Source organism: Colobus angolensis, unplaced genomic scaffold, assembly GCF_000951035.1.
Source record: "Colobus angolensis palliatus isolate OR3802 unplaced genomic scaffold, Cang.pa_1.0 Scaffold46, whole genome shotgun sequence".
Taxonomy (NCBI): Eukaryota; Metazoa; Chordata; class Mammalia; order Primates; family Cercopithecidae; genus Colobus; species Colobus angolensis.
Window position 1 is genome coordinate 13,167,154 of NW_012118043.1, and position 17,284 is coordinate 13,184,437.

Consider the following 17,284-nt stretch of genomic DNA (forward strand, 5'->3'; position numbering starts at 1 on the left):
CACAGATGCTGGCAGCTGGAAGTTTCCTAATGTGCATGAGTGCTAAGGGTGAGGGGGTATGGGTGAGACACTAAGGGTTTCTACATGGTCTCTGCCAGAATCCACCAGTAACATATGGACTCAAAAGACAATGTTTTTGTCCCTCCCTGCCCAAGCACACATCTGCTACACAGTGGGGAACGGGGAGGTACAAACAAAATAACAACAATAAAACTCCTTTTCAGAAAAGGGAGGAGTGGAGACCCATAGCCATAATTGGTCAGTATCAATTTTGAAGTTGGGCAGGCACTAGGAGGCTCTCTATTGGGGGTTCTGTTTAGATCAGATTTTGTTCTGTTACAGGAGCTCCTTTGCTCATTGCTCTTCAAGATCCCTGGTGCCTCCTTCTGGGAGGATCTTCATTTTCTATTACTTTCTCTATCCATATCTCAATATTGAGGAGTTTGTGCTTCTTGGGGCTGTATGACTTTTCACCTACTCGTGCTGTGAAAATTTGAGGATTAAATCAAAGTCTGAATACTCCAGGTTTCTGGTTGGGTTCAGAAAGCAATTACCTCAAAATGTTCGTAACTTTCAGATCTATTTGGTTCCAGTCAGTTTCACGTGGTAGCTGTCAACCTCACACATACAAAACAAGGTCAAGGGTAGGGCCTGATTCCACCAGTGAACATACTTGAGACATTTTTAGATTTAGATGGTTTATTACTTCCATAGATAGCAACAGAGAAGAATAAGTGAAAGATGTCATCTCCCTGGGTCTGATGATTGCAGTGTGAGTTGTAGGATACTCTATTATCAAGGAGCCAAATCTAGACGGCAGCTAGTGCTTTTATATTCTGCAGGCCTATCATAAGGGGAGTGGGGCAGAAAGCCCCATAGCTCATCAAAACCTGGGAGGTGATGAGAAACTGTCATGACGGCCTCTTAGGAGAGACAGAAAGGCGAGTGAGAGATGCCTTTCTAGTAGCTCCTTAGACACTTCCTTTAAGGATGACAAGGTGTTCTGCCAGGGCTCAGAGAAGTTGCAATTCAAGCCTTTGCCTCTACTGATATGTGTAAGCTTATCAACAGGGGAAGCCATGGCAGAGTTGTTCTCCTACATAAGTAGTCCCCTCCCCAGTTCTTTCCTAGACAAAATTTTCACACCTGATTGCTATCTTTGGCCCCATACCTCTCTCTCTCTCAGTTGATGGTGCCTACCTAGCTTGGGTGAGAGGACCATACTCTTTAAGTAGATCTTTTCCACATAGCCGGGTTGTAATGGACATTTGTTGCTCAAAACCTTTCTTAGGTTTATATCTTGTTTTTAGGACACAGATGAAGTCAGCTTTTCCAACTTTGCAAAATCTCACATGCTTGAATTTTTTTTTTTTTTTTGAGTCAGGGTCTTGCTCTGTCACTCAGGCTAGAGTGCAATAGTGAGATCATAGCTCACTGTAACCTCAAACTCCTGGGCTCAAGCAATCCTCCCACCTCAGCCTCCCAGCACCTAACCTAGGACTGCAGGGGTGTGTCCCCCACACTCAGTTAATTAAAAAAAAAACAAACAACTTTTTTGGAGAGACAAAGTCTGGCTGTGTCACCCAGGCTGGTCTTGAATTCTCGGCCTCGAGCAATTCTCCTGCCTCAGCCTTCCAAAGTGCTAGGATTAAAGGTGTGAGTCACTGCACCTGCCTGGATTTTTAAATTCTCTTTATTTTTGTTTGCAAACAGGCCAATTCCCTGAGCTTGTCTTTTCCTTATCTAATTAAATGCAGCCAGTAGCAACCAACATAGAATAGAATGTGCTGCTGATATTCTATTTTACCTCCTCTTCACTAGAGCTCAGCAGACTTAGTAGGCCTACGTTCATCTTCCGGGTTACTGAAGACCATAGTTTAAACAAATGTTTTGCTAATCAGACTATTTCTGCAGTGATAAATATCATTTACTAATTTCACTTTTAAATTGTACATTCAATGTTGGGCGTGGTGGCTCGTGCCTGTAATCTCAGCACTTTGGGAGGTTGAGGTGGGCGAATCACAAGGTCAGGAGTTCAAGACCAGCCTGGCCAATATGGTGAAACCCCATCTCTACTAAAAATACAAAAATTAGCCGGGCATGGTGGCACGTGCCTGTAGTCCCAGCCACTTGGGAGGCTGGGGCAGAAGAATCACTTGAACCCAGGAGGCAGAGGTTGCAGTGAGCTGAGATCATGCCGCTGCACTCCAGCTTGGGTGATAGAGCGAGACTCCATCTCAAAACAAAAATAAAAATAAATTGTACATTCATTTATTTATATGTATTTATTCATTTGCAGCATTGGAAACAAACATAAAACTATCACTCAAAAAACCTATTTTTAGTTTGGCTTTAATTTTGAGAAATATTATCTATGTAGTAAAATATAATAAGAAATATTCATATTCCCACCACCCATATTGTAAAAGTAAGTATTTAGTCATATTTGTTTCCTGTGTTTTCTTTCCCATTCTTTTTTTTTTTTTTTTTGAGATGGAGTTTCGCTCTTTTTGCCCGGGCTGGAGTGCAATGGTGCGATCTCAGCTCACCGCAACCTTCGCCTCCTGGGTTCAAGCGATTCTCCTATCTCATCCTCCTGAGTACAGGCACCTACCACCATGCCTGGCTAATTTTTTGTATTTTTAGTAGAGCCAGGTTTCTTCATGGTCAGGCTGGTCTCGAACTCCCAACCTCAGATGATCTGCCCACCTCAGCCTCCCAAAGTGCTGGGATTACAGGCATGAGCCACTGCTCCCGGCCTCCTTTCCCATTCTATAAACAGATAAAGTTGCCTGCAATCTCACCCCAAGCAGGGTCTGGAGACATTGGCTCTAGGTGACAGAAGTGCCAGAGAAAGAGGAAACTGACCCTAAATGCCAGGAAAGTGATAGGAAAGTTAATTCCCAAGCCCAACTACAGTTTTTTTTTTCTTTCTTTCTTTCTTTTTTGAGACAGGGTCTCACTCTGTTATGCAGTGGCACGATCATGGCTCACCACAGCCTCGACCTCCTAGGCTCAGGTGATCCTCCCACCTCAGCCTCCCGAGTAGCTGAGACTACAGATGCCCGCCACCACATTCAGCTCATTTTTGTATTTTTTGTAGAGATGAGGTTTCACCATGTTGCCTAGGTTGGTCTCAAAGTCTTGGGCTCAAGCAATCTGCCCACCTTGGCTTTCCAAAGTACTAGGATTACAGATGTGAGCCACAGCACCCGGTTCCCAGCTTCTTTTTAAAAAAATTTTGTAAATATTAGAGATGGTGGATCTTGCTACGTTGCTTTGGCTGGTCTCGAACTCGCAACCTCAGGTGATCCGCTAGCCTGGGCCTCCTAAAGTACTAGAATTACAGGCATGAAACACAAAGACCGGCAAATATAGAATGCTTCACAAATTTGCATGTCATTCTTGCACATGGGCAATGCTAATCTCTGTATCATTCCATTTTTTTTTTTTTTTCAGTAAATATGCTGCCAAAGCAAGCACCAAAACCTCAGCTTCCGAGGTCATATCACAACCTTTCCCCGTTCTCACCAAAGTCTTCAGGGACCACAAACCCCTGTATCTGTGGGTTCCACATCTGAGGAGGTCAACCAACTGGGGATCAAAAATATTCAGAAAAAAAAAATACAATTTTTGTGTAAAATTTGCCATAGTGGAAAAATAAATAAATAAAATTAAAAAAAAAAACAGTATAACGTTTACATAGTATTTACACAGCATCAGGTATTATAAGTAACCTAGTGATTATTTAAAGTATATGGGAGTGGCCAGGCACAGTGGCTCACGCCTGTAATCCCAGCACTTTGGGAGGCCAAGTCAGGTGGATCACGAGGTCAGGAGTTCAAGACTAGCCTGGCCAACATGGTGAAACTCGTCTCTACTAAAAATACAAAAATTAGCTGGGTGCGGTAGCAGACGCCTGTAATCCCAGTTACTCGGGAGGCTGAGGCAGGAGAATTGCTTGAACCTCAGGGGTGAAGGTCGCAGTGAGCTGAGATTGTGCCACTGCACTCTAGCCTGCACAACAGAGTGAGACTCCATCTCAGGAAAAAAAAAAAAAAAAGTACATGGGAGTATGTGCATAGGTTATATATAAGGACTCGAGCATCTTCAGATTTTGTTACCGCAGGGGGCCTTGGAATCAATCCTCCATGCATACCGAGAAATGACTAACCATTTTCACCCTTTCCTGAAGGACTGCTATTCAAGCAAACTTTAATGTGTATCAAAATCACCTGAAGGGCACAGATTGCTAGCCCTACCCCAAGTGTTCCTGACTTAATAGATCTGAAGTTGAGCCCAAGAATTTTCATTCCCCCAAAATTCCCAGGAGATGCTGATGCTGCTGGTCCAGAGACTACACATCAGAACCACTGCTCTATCCATTTTCCAGGAGTAGCTACTAGAGACAGACCCTCTCTGCTTATCTGGAGACACACGATGGGAGAACTTGCCCCTAGTGGTGAACTCTTACTCTAAAGACAGGTCACTCCTCTGGTATCAAGTTCTGGCTGGCTAAAAGCTAAACGGTGCATTTTCTTCATCTTCATTAGCAGCATCTATGAATCTCCTTCTCTCGTGAGGTCTCTACTTGACCCAGAAATGCCAGGAATGGACTCCCTCCCTGGTGTGGACCTTCACACAGAGATGGGCAGACAGCATGTACCCAGGAGCAGTGTGGTGTGTCAGGAAAGGCGCGGGCAAGTGACACAGTCCCTGAACTTCACTTTCCCCATCTCCACAACATGAGACAATGATACCCATCTATTATAGGGTTGCTGAAAAGAGTAAACGGGAATAGTGTGAGGAGTCCCATGTTAACTGTGAAGTGCCCTAGAAATATTAATTATTATTACAGATTCAGGTCAGATTTGCACCTTAACAATTAACTGTGGTTTATTTTTTTTTTCCACCTCTAGTGATTTTTGTTTTTTGTTTTTAAGGCTTTCTTCACCTTTCCCCCAGCAATAGGCCTTTACCTTTGAGCCCCAGTGTTAATTGATTCTGACTCATTTTTGGTAATAAATAAATAAATAAATAAATAAATAAAGAATGAATGATAGTTATTAATTAAAGCATAGTAAGACAGATTTTATTCAGGACCATCAGGATAGGTATAGCAACCATGGCAATGGGATGCTGACTTAGGAGAAAGAGAGTGGGCTCAACTTTAAATACAGCATGAGCAAGTGGGAATTTATAGCCAAGGAACAAAAGTTTGGGGTCACTGGATAAAACATTACTAAGAAGGAACTTCAGGAGTAAAGGGGTTTCTTGCTGAAAATAGGTGGTGATCAGACATCACCTAAGGATGGTAGAGGATGAGGAACCTGATCAGATATTGAGGATGGAGGGTTCTAACTGGATTTTCCAAGGAAATACACAGATAAACCTACGAGAAAGTTGAGGAGTCTGACTAAAGTTTGGCCAAGCAAAGAATCCTTGTCACCTTCCATCGTTGTATTCAAACACTTAAGACTCAAGCTGCTCACTACTATCTTTAGGCTCTAAAGAGAAAAGAAAAACAAAAACGATCAAGGGACATGGCATTATACTTTTACATTAGTAAATCCAAAGTCATTTTCTCAATCTCAGCAGTCAAGAATAAAATGATCCGCATTAGAATAGTGGCTGGAAGATTTTATAAAATAAGAAAAAAATTTTTTAAATAATAAAATGAAAAGAAGCAACAACTAATCAGTTTACCACTAGTTATCACTGAGCTAAGGTTTTGCAGGCCCATTTTACCCCCTCTCCCTTTGCTCTCCGCCATTTGAACCTTAGGTTCAGTCCTAGAATCTCCCCAGCACGAGGCAGATGCAGAGAAAGAGAACGGAGATGTCCACTGAAGGGGAGGAGGAGGGGAGGCCACTGAAGATCTTGGCAAAGATCCCTTTGCATTAGCTGTGTAGTAAGTCATCCTTTCTTCCCTTGCCATCTTGTGGCTGTGTTAGGCAGTGATTCTATTCCTGCTGTGTTGGAGGGAATCCAGCCAGTCTGTAGTTAGAAGACCTGGATGCAGTATTAATTCTACCACTTACTAGCCGTGTGCCCTTGAACGCATCATTTAACTTCCTCCATTTTTACATCTGCAAAATGGAACTACCACTATTTGCCTCAAGGAATTGTTTTGGATAATACGTTTTCCCGTGCGTGTCTGGTATAAGGCAGATGTAAAGTAAGTATCTATTGAGGACATCCTTTCTTTCCGTGGCTTTTTTAACAGTAAAGGAGTATTCCTGGCGTGTGGTCCTACCTCTTGAACCGACGGCGCTGGGCCTACTCGCCGCGGAGGCTAGGCCTGCCCAGCAAAGCCCTAAACCCAAGGGATCAGGCCTAAGCTTTCCCTGAAGCCCCACCGCCCACGGACCGCTCACCTTCACTTTTGACATTTCCGCTCTCCTGCGGCAGCTGCTGATGGCGTCACTTCCACCGGAAAAGGCGAGCGCGGCCGCGAGGTTGGCGCGAAAGTCGGTTCCCGTTCGGGGCAATTTCCGGGTTCTCCAGCGTTTGCTTTGGGGTAGGGGCGGCGCCGAGTCGGGGGAGGGGGCTGTGCGCCGGGCTGGCCCCCGACCCCAGCCACCGTCCTGCGGGCAGCGCGTCCCCCGACTCGCCGCCCGGAGACCCCGAGGCTCCAACGAGGTAAGTAAGGCGCGGAGTGGGGACTCACTCCTCCCCGGCCCCAACTGGGGTTCGCGATGCCTTCTGTGGCCTTCGGGACCCTCTTTTCCTGTCCTAGTAACTGGCCCTGGGACTGACGGGTGGGCCTTTGACACCTAAAGGACGTGGCTTCCGTGATCTCAGAGCCAGGCCTCTTTCTGGAGCTGGGAACCGGAGCATCTGGCCTTATGCAGGGGCAAGACCATGCTAACTGGCTTCCATGTTTATATTTAAAATCTGTTTACTGAGGGGTGAACGAACCTCGCAGGCCGTGGGTATCCGCAGGGACAGATGCATTCAGTGTATCCATAAAACAAGTGCAATTGAATGTCCATTGGCTTAGAGGGCTTAGAGCCTTCATAGCAGGGCCCTCCTCAGTGTATTCAATTTGGGTTAATTTTGCTCTGATTTGCAAGGATTGGTGGTGTTATCTTTTTCTTTGGCTTTGCCCACATTCCAGGGTTTCTTACAAACGCCTTTGACGAATTCACCGGCAGAGCCAGAATGTCTGTCTTTAGGCATTCTTGTCTGCGTGGAAAAATAGGTGGGTTAAACGTGGAACTTTATACCTAATGTGGTTTTGTTCTTGTTAATGGTTCCTTTATTTTGACAGTTCAGAAATGTCCAGAAATGACAAAGAACCGTTTTTTGTGAAGTTTTTAAAGTCTTCAGACAATTCCAAATGTTTTTTTAAAGCTCTCGAGGTAAGAGTTGAAAACGTCTTAATACCGTGAATTCATTTTCTTGTTTTTAAGTGTTTTTGATTTGTTGGGCTTTATGTCTTAGAAGTAGATAGTTCACTTTCATAATAATTTAATAGTCTACGTTAATACAGATATATCATTATTACATATTTTCGAATTGATCTAAGTACATTATTATGTATTTCGGGGGGCTGGAAGTCTATTATCACGTTGCTGTTTAATGTGACTGACCTGCAGTTCTTGGAAATTAAGTTGCTTTTATTTGCCTCCTAACCAGAGTGGTCCTTTGTGTGCTGTAAAAATTTGAGTCAGTCGTATACTGGTCATACTTGAAAATTTTTTGGTTAATTGTTAAAAATTATGTTTTATTATGTACAGTGTGATAATTGGATGGTAGTAGAGGTGATGTAGAGCCTTGCTTCTCACAGATCTCAGCAGTATCAGCATGGCCTGGAAGTTTGTTCAAAATGCAGAATCTTGGCCTCCAATCCAGACTTACCACTTAGAATCTGCATTTTTAACAAGATCGTCAGTGTGCATTAAAGTTTGAGAAGATTTGTAGCAGATTTTTAAAAATTTCATTCATTCAGCAAGTATTTATTGACGTGTTCATGATTTGATAGGCACTTCTCTAGTACTTGGAATTTATCAGTGATCAGAACAGGCAAAGATTTCTGTTCTCTCAGAGCTTACATTCTAGCAGGAGGACATAGACACTAATCAGATATGATAAATTAGGAAGAGAGAAAAGCAAAACAGGTTAAGGGGTTCCAGAGGATGTTTCTTGGGGGTGGGAAGAAAAGGGGGTTATAATTTTAAATAGGGTGTGATCAGGGTAGGCTTTATGGAGAAAAAGGTATTTGAGTAAACGTGAAGGAGGTGAGATAACCTTGCAGATATTTGGAGAAGAATGTTTCAGGGAGAGAGAGCAACCTTATACAGCCCCTGGGAAAGTGTCTGTAGTCTCTATCCAAGTTTAGTGTTCTGTTGTATAGTAAGTGAGGGATGGGGGAAGAGTGCTAAGGAATGTGTCAGAGAATAATGGTAAAGAGGTCATGTAGGGCCTTGTGGGCCATTTTTCTCTCAGTGGAGAGCCATTGGAGGGTTTCAATCAGAAGAGTAAACTTGATCTGACTTACACTTTTAAAGGGATTACTGTATTTAACATAAGGACCGCAGAATTGGTTCACAACATTTTTGAGTGCTTACTGGGTATCAGGATATAGTAGCAAACAAGATACATAATGAAACTTCCAGGGGAGAGAGACAAAAACTATATATATATATATGTATTTTTAAATAAAATAGACTAAAAGGGTAGAGGAAGGGTATTTGAGAAAGCATGATTAGGATAGGCATCTCTGGGGAGGTGATATTTAAGCAGACCTGATTGAAGTGGGGGATTAAGTCAGGTGAAAACCTGGAAAAAGAGTATTCCCTGCTGCAAGATCGAGAGCAGAGCCTCTAAATGAGGTTATGGTTGGCTTGTTCCAGGGCTGGCAAGAAAGTGGGAGTGGCTGGAATAGAGTAAGCAAGGGAGACAAGAAGTAGGAGGTAAAGGTGGGAAGATAGGCAGGAACCAGACTGTGTTGTCTTGAAGGCTATAGGAAGAAATGTGGATTTTATTCTGGGTGCGGTGTGAAGATATTAGGTTTTGAGCAGACAGTGACATGATCTGACTTGTGTTTTTAAGAAGATTATTAGCTGCTGTGTAGAGCACAGATTTAGGCAAGGAAGGGAAAAAGACCATTTGGGAGCCTTCTGCAGAGGTCTAAAACATGATGGTGACTTTCAATAGGGAAAAGGCTGGATTTGAGATGGAATTTGAATAGGACCTAAATACAGGGGAGTCATTTCAGGTACATTCTTATTTTATTTTTTCTTTCAGTCCATAAAGGAATTCCAGTCAGAAGAATATCTTCAGATTATTACAGAAGAAGAGGCATTGAAGATAAAGGAGAATGACAGATCACTTTATATCTGTGACCCTTTTAGTGGCATTGTCTTTGATCACCTCAAAAAGGTTTGCTGACTTCTAGTGTGTTCTTTTGGTAGTCTGTTTTTTGGTTTATCTTTGCTTCAATAGACATACATTCTTTGCCGATTATGAAGTATTATGCAACTTATGAGTACATTGGCATTCTTTTGGTTTAGCAAGACCAGGATTGAAAGGCTAATTATGTTACAGTAGGCTTTCTTTTTTTTTTTTTTTTTGAGACAGAGTCTTGTTCTGTTGCCCAGGCTTTAGTGCAGTGGCACGATCTCAGCCCACTGCAACTTCTGCTTCCTTGGTTCAAGTGATTCTTCTGCCTTAGCCTCCTGCATAGCTGGGATTACAGATGTATACCACCACACCTGGCTAGTTTTTGTATTTTTAGTAGAGACAGGGTTTCTCGATGTTGGCCAGGCTGGTCTTGAACTCCTGAGCTCAAGTGATCCTCCCACCTCAGCCTCCCAAAGTATTGGGCTTATAGGTGTAAGCAGTAAGGCAGTTTTGAGTGAAAGGGGCTCTTGAAGTTTCTTTTCTTTTCTTTTTCTGATACAGGGTCTCACTCTGTCGCCCAGGCTGGAGTGCAATGACGCGATCTCAGCTCACTGCAACCTCCGCCTCCTGGGTTCAAGCAATTCTCCTGCCTCAGCCTCCCTAGAGACTGGGATTACAGGTGCCCACCACTGCACCTGGCTAATTTTTGTATTTTTAGTAGAGACAGAGTTTCACCGTGTTGGCCAGGCTGGTCTGGATCTCGTGACCTCAGGTGATCCACCCCCCTCGGCCTCCTCTGAAGTGCTGGGATTACAGGCGTGAGCCACTGTGCCTGGCCTGGAGTTTATTTCTTTTGATAGTTTGCATTGTTTGATTTGCTTTTGTGTGTGAGTGTTTAATGTATAGTATATCTGAGAAATTATATAGTCGTCTTTATTTTTTTCTTATAACAATTTGCTGATTTTTCCACAGTGGTCATAAACTTTGGTAAAGAATTGGTGAATGTTACAAAATGTAATTTGGTAAGACTGGTGGTCTTTTCCTTCTTAACTCATGTAAGCTTTTCTCTTTTTCGTAGCTTGGCTGCAGAATTGTTGGTCCACAAGTAGTCATATTTTGTATGCACCACCAGCAATGTGTCCCAAGAGCTGAACATCCAGTTTATAATATGGTTATGTCTGATGTAACCATATCTTGTACAAGTCTGGAAAAAGAAAAAAGGGTAGATATTGATCTCATCATGATTGAACAATTTATGTATCTATTGTTCTTAATTTTTCACTGCATAGAAGATAACTTAAAAGACCTACCATTTATTGTTCGTGACTTTTAACAAAGTTCAATATACAACCACAGTGTGTATATATGTATACATATACATTTTTTAAGTAAATTGAATATAGAATTTGTTTTGTTGAAAACTGGCTAATTTAAATTTTTTGTTTTAATTTAAAAGGACACTTATTTTTTAATCACTTACATTTTTTTCCACTATAGGTGGACAGCCTTTTAAAAAAAGGATTCTAAATTGTTTGAATCGGGGAGGCGGAGGTTGCAGTGAGCCAACATCACGCCACTGCACTCCAGCCTGGGCGACAGAGCAAGACTTCATCTCGGAAACAAAAAACAAAAATCATTCTGAGAGAGAGCTATAGAAATACATATATATAGATATTTGGGACAAGGTCTTGCTGTCACCCACACTGGAGTGCAGTGGCACAATAACGACTCACTGCGACCTTGATTTCCTGGGCTCAAGTAATCTTCATGCCTCAGCCGCCCGAGTAGCTGGGACTACAGGCATGTACCACCAAGCCTGGCTAAAACATATATCTATATATATTATGTAGATACAATTTATGTTGTTAAAAAACACATGTATATTAAAATATATAGAAGCAAAGATTTATACATGCTCTGTATAGTAGTTTAATACATTCATGGAGTTGAAAGGGATAAATATAGGAAAATAATCTTTTTAAAATATAATTCATATTTATCTCCCAAAAAATAATTTGGTTAATTATTTAACTTTATAATATTATGTAACACTTATGTATTCAAACTATCAACAGCAAAATGTATTTATGAGATAGTGTATAAAAATGGAAGCAATATTGTTTGCTTCAGTATTAATGTGTTCTCTTTTGGGGCTGCAGGAAGAAGTTCATAAATATGTACAAATGATGGGCGGACGAGTATACAGAGACCTTAACGTATCAGTTACTCACCTTATTGCGGGAGAAGTTGGTAGCAAAAAATATTTAGTTGCTGCAAACCTGAAGAAACCTATTTTGCTTCCCTCTTGGATAAAAACACTTTGGGAGAAGTCACAAGAGAAGTAAGAAAGACATTTTTATATTTTCTAGATTTGAAAAATGATGCATTCAGTCATTTTTGGCATGTGATATACTCTTTGGATTTATCATTCAGGGAAAAAAATAGTATCATTACTGTTTTCTCCAGTGAAAACAGAAGAACAGAATCTACAAGCTCTTATTACCAAGACATAAGTTGACAGGCATAGAATGGGCTAAGGGTTTATCATTAGCTACAGAGTGATAATTGCTTTGGTGATAAAGTTCTCAGCTGTAAATGTTTCTGAAATATTGCGAAAACGAGTTTGGCAATTTTGTAGCTTTTATGTTGCATTATCCTTCAACTCCATCCCCGTATGTTAAGATGGAGAATAAATTAGTCATTTTGGCAGTTGCATTCCTTCCAAAAGATGGTATGTGTAAGGTTGAATATAAACATATGTAAGTCATCAGCTGAGATGTGGTCATTTAATAAATGTTAATTGAGCCCATTTTACATATCTGACCCGAGCTAGGCTTTAGTTATATTTAGTAAGCAAAACAGATAGTCCCCTCATGGAGCTTAGAGTTTATTTCAAGGGGCACACTTTAGTTCCCCTGCAACTAGATAAACAACCACAAGACCAAATACCACAGAATTCTATTGACATATGAATTATATCGGTATTTTTCTGGGCTTGTTTTCAACACCATCCGGCATATCCTAAGTATGTCTCCGTGTCAGCAACTCTCATTCCCAATGTGATTACTTCATCAGCACATCTGCCTTGCATGGCAACAGAATAATAATATTTTTGTTAGTATTTTGCCAGAAATCATTGCTTTTACTTATATAGAATAATGGGAAGATTAAAAAGTTCGTTTTTCTAATAGGCAACCAAATTACCTTTGGGTTTTTAAGTAGAGATTCAGACTTACAATTTTGGAAAATACATCACTGTGACCAGCAAGGGCTAGAGTTAAGGAAATGTATATTTTTCCCTTAAAATGGTTTTGAGAGACTGTATCTGAAACAATTACTTTGTATTAGAGACATGTTATTGAACTTGGTGAGCAATTAGTGTAATTCTGTTTGGTGGTTCTCCTTTGTAAAAAAATGATTTTAAATCCTAAAAAATGAGGAAAGCAATAGTGGTATTTGTGTTGTTTTTCATTATTCTTCTGGTAAATTTAATATTTTCTTTTTTAACCATTTGATTCCCACAGAAAAATAACTAGATATACTGATATAAACATGGAAGATTTCAAGTGTCCTATTTTTCTTGGTTGCATAATCTGTGTGACTGGCTTATGTGGCTTAGACAGGAAGGAAGTTCAGCAACTCACAGTTAAGCATGGAGGTCAATACATGGGACAATTGAAAATGAATGAATGTACACACCTCATTGTGCAAGAACCAAAAGGTAAAACTGTGTTTCACAGAGGGACAAATGAAACATTTTCTCTAGTATTTAATATTTTATTTTTATTTGTTTATTTACTTTGAGACAGAGTGTTGCTCTGTTGCCCAGGCTGGAGGGCAGTGGCACAATCTCAGCTCACTGCAACCTCTGCCTCCCGGGATCAAGTGATTCTCCCAACTCAGCCTCCCAAGTAGCTGGGATTACAGTCACCTGCCACCACGCCTGGATAATTTTTTATTTTTAATAGACGGGCCTTCACCATGTTGGCCAGACTGGCCTCTAACTGACCTCAAGTGATCTGCCCACCTTGACCTCCTAAAGTGCTGGGATTACAGGCATGAGCCACCATGCCCAGCCACTAGTATTTAATATTTTAAAATCTTTACAAAACAGCTTTTACTTCTGACATGTCATTAATCTAGTTTGATACTGTTTTCTCTAACATCTTGCAAAGGTAGTTTGGGTCACAATCTATAAACCGATTATATGACTTTTTTTCATATTTATTCAGGTCATTGAGTAAGTATAAAAAACCCAAAAACTTTTAGTGATGTTTTATTTAAGCTTACTTTTGTATCTTTTGATTTTTTAAAAATGTTCCTCACACAGTTACCAAATAATGACAAGAAGTTTGGGTAAATAACAGGAAAACTAATAAATATAGCTAATTGGCATTTCTTTCTAATGACTAATTTAAAAAAGCTTAACTCAGTTTTAGTTTGACTGAATGAACTACAGGTTTTACCTGGAAGACACACCTTGCGGAACATGAGGCAGTAAAAAATGAAAAAGAAAATTACCAACTAGAAAAATTCTTTAAAATTGCTATTAAGTTTGGTGTTCCATAACATTATTCTGGATGATTTTTTATCAGCACTCTTTAAAATATACACAAATTGATAAAAGATGAGTTTTGTTAATGTTTTTATGATTGCCTTTTATATGTGTACCGTGTTTTACTAAGCTACCTAGATTGAGAAGAAATTAAGATTAAATGGTAATTGTCCTTAAGTCAGAACTTTGGGTATGGCCAATTGTGATAGAATCACTGTGAGTAGAGTTGATACTGCTGTTCTTATTCTGAATCTGAAGACTGTTCATTGTTGATTCTCTCAAGAATGCCAAAAAACGTTTCATGTGACATATTGACCTCAATTCCTCTATGATACTCCTTCAAAATACATTGTGTTAAAGATTTTTAAGGTAATAAAAAGATACATATTTTTAACGTAATTTATCTATTGGCTTATCTATCCTGGACTTTAAGTAGAAGCCTGTTGACATTGGAATGGTCTGTTCAAAGTTGGAATTTATTATATTGCACACATTTACAATTTTCACATTGTACAAGCTGGTTTAAAGAAAGTAAATGATGGAGCCTATATGCAAACCCAAGTCCAGTATTAATTCAGTTACCCCACAGTTGCTTCTGTCTTCCTGCAGTTTGTGTAAAAGATAAACCCTCTCACATGGCATGTGTATTTATACAACACATAGAAAATATAATTAGGCAGTAAGCTAAAATACTACTTTGTAATAAACTATGTAGCATGCTGTTTAAGAGTAAGTACTGGTACCTTTAATTTTGTTGATAGGTTTTAAAAATAACCTGTTACAGCCAGGTGTAGTTGCTCACGCCTATAATCCCAGCACTTTAGGAGGCCAAGGCGGGCAGATCACCTGAGGTCAGGAGTTTGAGACCTGGCCAACATGGTAAAACCCCGTCTCTACTAAAAATACAAAAAAATTAACCAGATGTGGTGACACATGTCTGTAATCTTAGCTACTCCAGAGGCTAAGGCAGGAGAATCGCTTGAACCCAGGAGGGAGGTGGAGGTTGCAGTGAGCCAAGATCTCACCACTGCACTCCAGCCTGGGCAACAGAGTGAGACCCCATCTCAAAAAAAAAAAAAAATTAACCTGTTATAATTTGAATATTTCTGCAAAGATAGATTTTAATGGTTTTCATTTCTTGGTTTCTCCTGTTTTCTCTATTTCTTTCTTAACACTACAGGTCAGAAGTATGAGTGTGCCAAGAGATGGAATGTACACTGTGTGACCACGCAGTGGTTTTTTGACAGTATCGAGAAAGGTTTTTGTCAGGATGAATCCATGTACAAGACAGAACCTAGACCAGAAGCAAAGACTATGCCCAATTCTTCAACTCCTACTGGCCAGATCAACACAATTGATAGTGAGTCTCACTGAGATTAAATATTCTAAAGACAGTCATATTTCTGTGTAATAATCAGCATGTTAATAGAATCACTGAGATAGGGAATTTCTTTTTCTTGTTTGCTATGCTTCTAGGCATAATTGTATAATAGTCAAATTGTGTAAAAAGTTAGTACTGAACTGTTCATGACTTTTTTTTAGAATGAATGAATGCTTTCTTTTATACCCTGATGTAATGCAAAAGATGATTAAAGAAATTAAGAACAATGGTAGATGGAGGCTTAAGATACAAGTATTAATCTTTTAAACATTACTGACATGCATATATTAATCTTTCCTTAATTTACGGTTTTGCTGCAATTGTTATAGATCGTCTGTATTTGTATAAAAGTTAAAACTGTTTCTATTTTGTAGGTGTTGTGTTGGCAAAATGTTTAGAATATTTTTTCAAATGTAAGCCTCTTGGACCTTAAAGTCAGCAACTTCAGATTTTTATGGGAAACAAGACACTATTAGGAAAATGTGTTAAATCTATTTTCATTTAAATAAGATAGGAGGCTTAATTAATTTCATTTTCCCTTTTTATACTTTGCCACTAAGATTTCAGTAAACACCCCTGAATCTTACTTTGGAAGTTGTTTATTGCCCTATATTTGTAAGAAAAGTTAATCCATAGACAATATATAATCATGATTATTTTATCTCCTATAAATTTATACATGTTTTCAAAATATGTAGGTCGTACTCTTTCAGATGTCAGCAATATTTCCAACATAAATGCAAGTTGCATAAGTGAATCAATATGTAATTCACTTAACAGCAAACTGGAGCCTACACTTGAAAATCTAGAAAATCTGGATATCAGTGCATTTCAAGCACCTGAAGATTTATTAGATGGTTGTCGGGTACGTCTTTATTATATAATACATGCAGTAAGTGATGATATGCATTAGCATTTCCTGGCCTGACTTTGAAGACCCTTCAAAGTTGGGCTTGCTCCTTACTACCTGTGTAAACTCTCCACTCTAGCTAAGTAGATGTGCTTACTAGACCATGTCCATCCTTTGGCTGCAAGAGTCCCTCTGCCTGTGAGGTATCTTCCTCTGTTACCTTTTAAAAGTTCATTTCAGGTTTTAACTCTTCTCTTAACCCTCCTAACTACATTAATCTTTCCATCTGCTGTATTTTGAGAGCACTTAGTTTCTGAACGACTTACTGGATTTTTTATTTTTATTTTTTTGAGATAGGGTCTCACTCTGTTGCCCAGACTGGAATGCGGTGGCACAATCATAGCGTCCTGTAACCTCGAACTCCTGGGCATCAGCCAGCCCTTAGTCCCTGAGCAGTTAGGACTACAGGCATGTGCCACTACACCTGGCTAGTTTTAAAAATTTTTTTGTAGAGACAAAGTCTCACTATGTTGCCCAGGTTTGGACTTTTATTTATAACTATCATCTAAGTGTTTACAGTGTATTAGACACTGTACTAATCATTTTATGTATGTTAATGCATATATAAAATCTCATTTAATTCCCACAGATAACTCTAAAATGGATATTATCTTGAGGGTAAGACTTAGAGAATTAAAATTCTTGTTCAGAGTCACACAGAGAGACATTAAGTGGCCAGTTATCTACTCCAAAGTCTGTATTCCTCACCATTAAAGCCACTGCTTTGTTTGGTATTTCTTGGGCTATTTAATTTTTTAGTATATGAATAATTGTCTTATGAGTTTGTTGATGGAAATATCATACACTATACTTTTTCAGCTGTCTTAGATTGGAAAACTTAATGTATTCCTGTTTGTAGAATGACTTGGCTGTGCATTAATTTTCACAGAGTAGCAAAAATTTAACCCTACCTTATTGTTAAGAAGGGAAATTGGAGCTGGGCATGGTGGCTGATGCCTGTAATCCCAGCACTTTGGGAGGCCAAAGCAGGCCGATGCCTGAAGTCAGGAGTTCAAGACCAGCCTGGCCAACATGGTGAAACCCCATCTCTACTAAAAATACAAAAAAATTAGCTGGGCGTTGTGGCAGG

At 39.8% G+C, this 17,284-nt stretch overlaps 1 protein-coding gene across 1 annotated transcript in view; it reads left to right on the forward strand.

Annotated features, from left to right (window-relative positions):
* Positions 1-6,479: 6,479 nt before the first annotated feature.
* TOPBP1 (topoisomerase (DNA) II binding protein 1) overlaps positions 6,480-17,284 on the forward strand; it is an 80,992-nt gene continuing 70,187 nt past the window's right edge. Inside the window, exons 1-8 of the mRNA XM_011958203.1 lie at positions 6,480-6,642; positions 7,274-7,364; positions 9,253-9,387; positions 10,427-10,570; positions 11,508-11,689; positions 12,873-13,069; positions 15,084-15,263; positions 15,983-16,149. Coding sequence (XP_011813593.1) covers positions 7,281-7,364; positions 9,253-9,387; positions 10,427-10,570; positions 11,508-11,689; positions 12,873-13,069; positions 15,084-15,263; positions 15,983-16,149 — 1,089 coding nt within the window. The 5' untranslated portion in view covers positions 6,480-6,642; positions 7,274-7,280. The remainder of the gene's footprint in view (positions 6,643-7,273; positions 7,365-9,252; positions 9,388-10,426; positions 10,571-11,507; positions 11,690-12,872; positions 13,070-15,083; positions 15,264-15,982; positions 16,150-17,284) is intronic.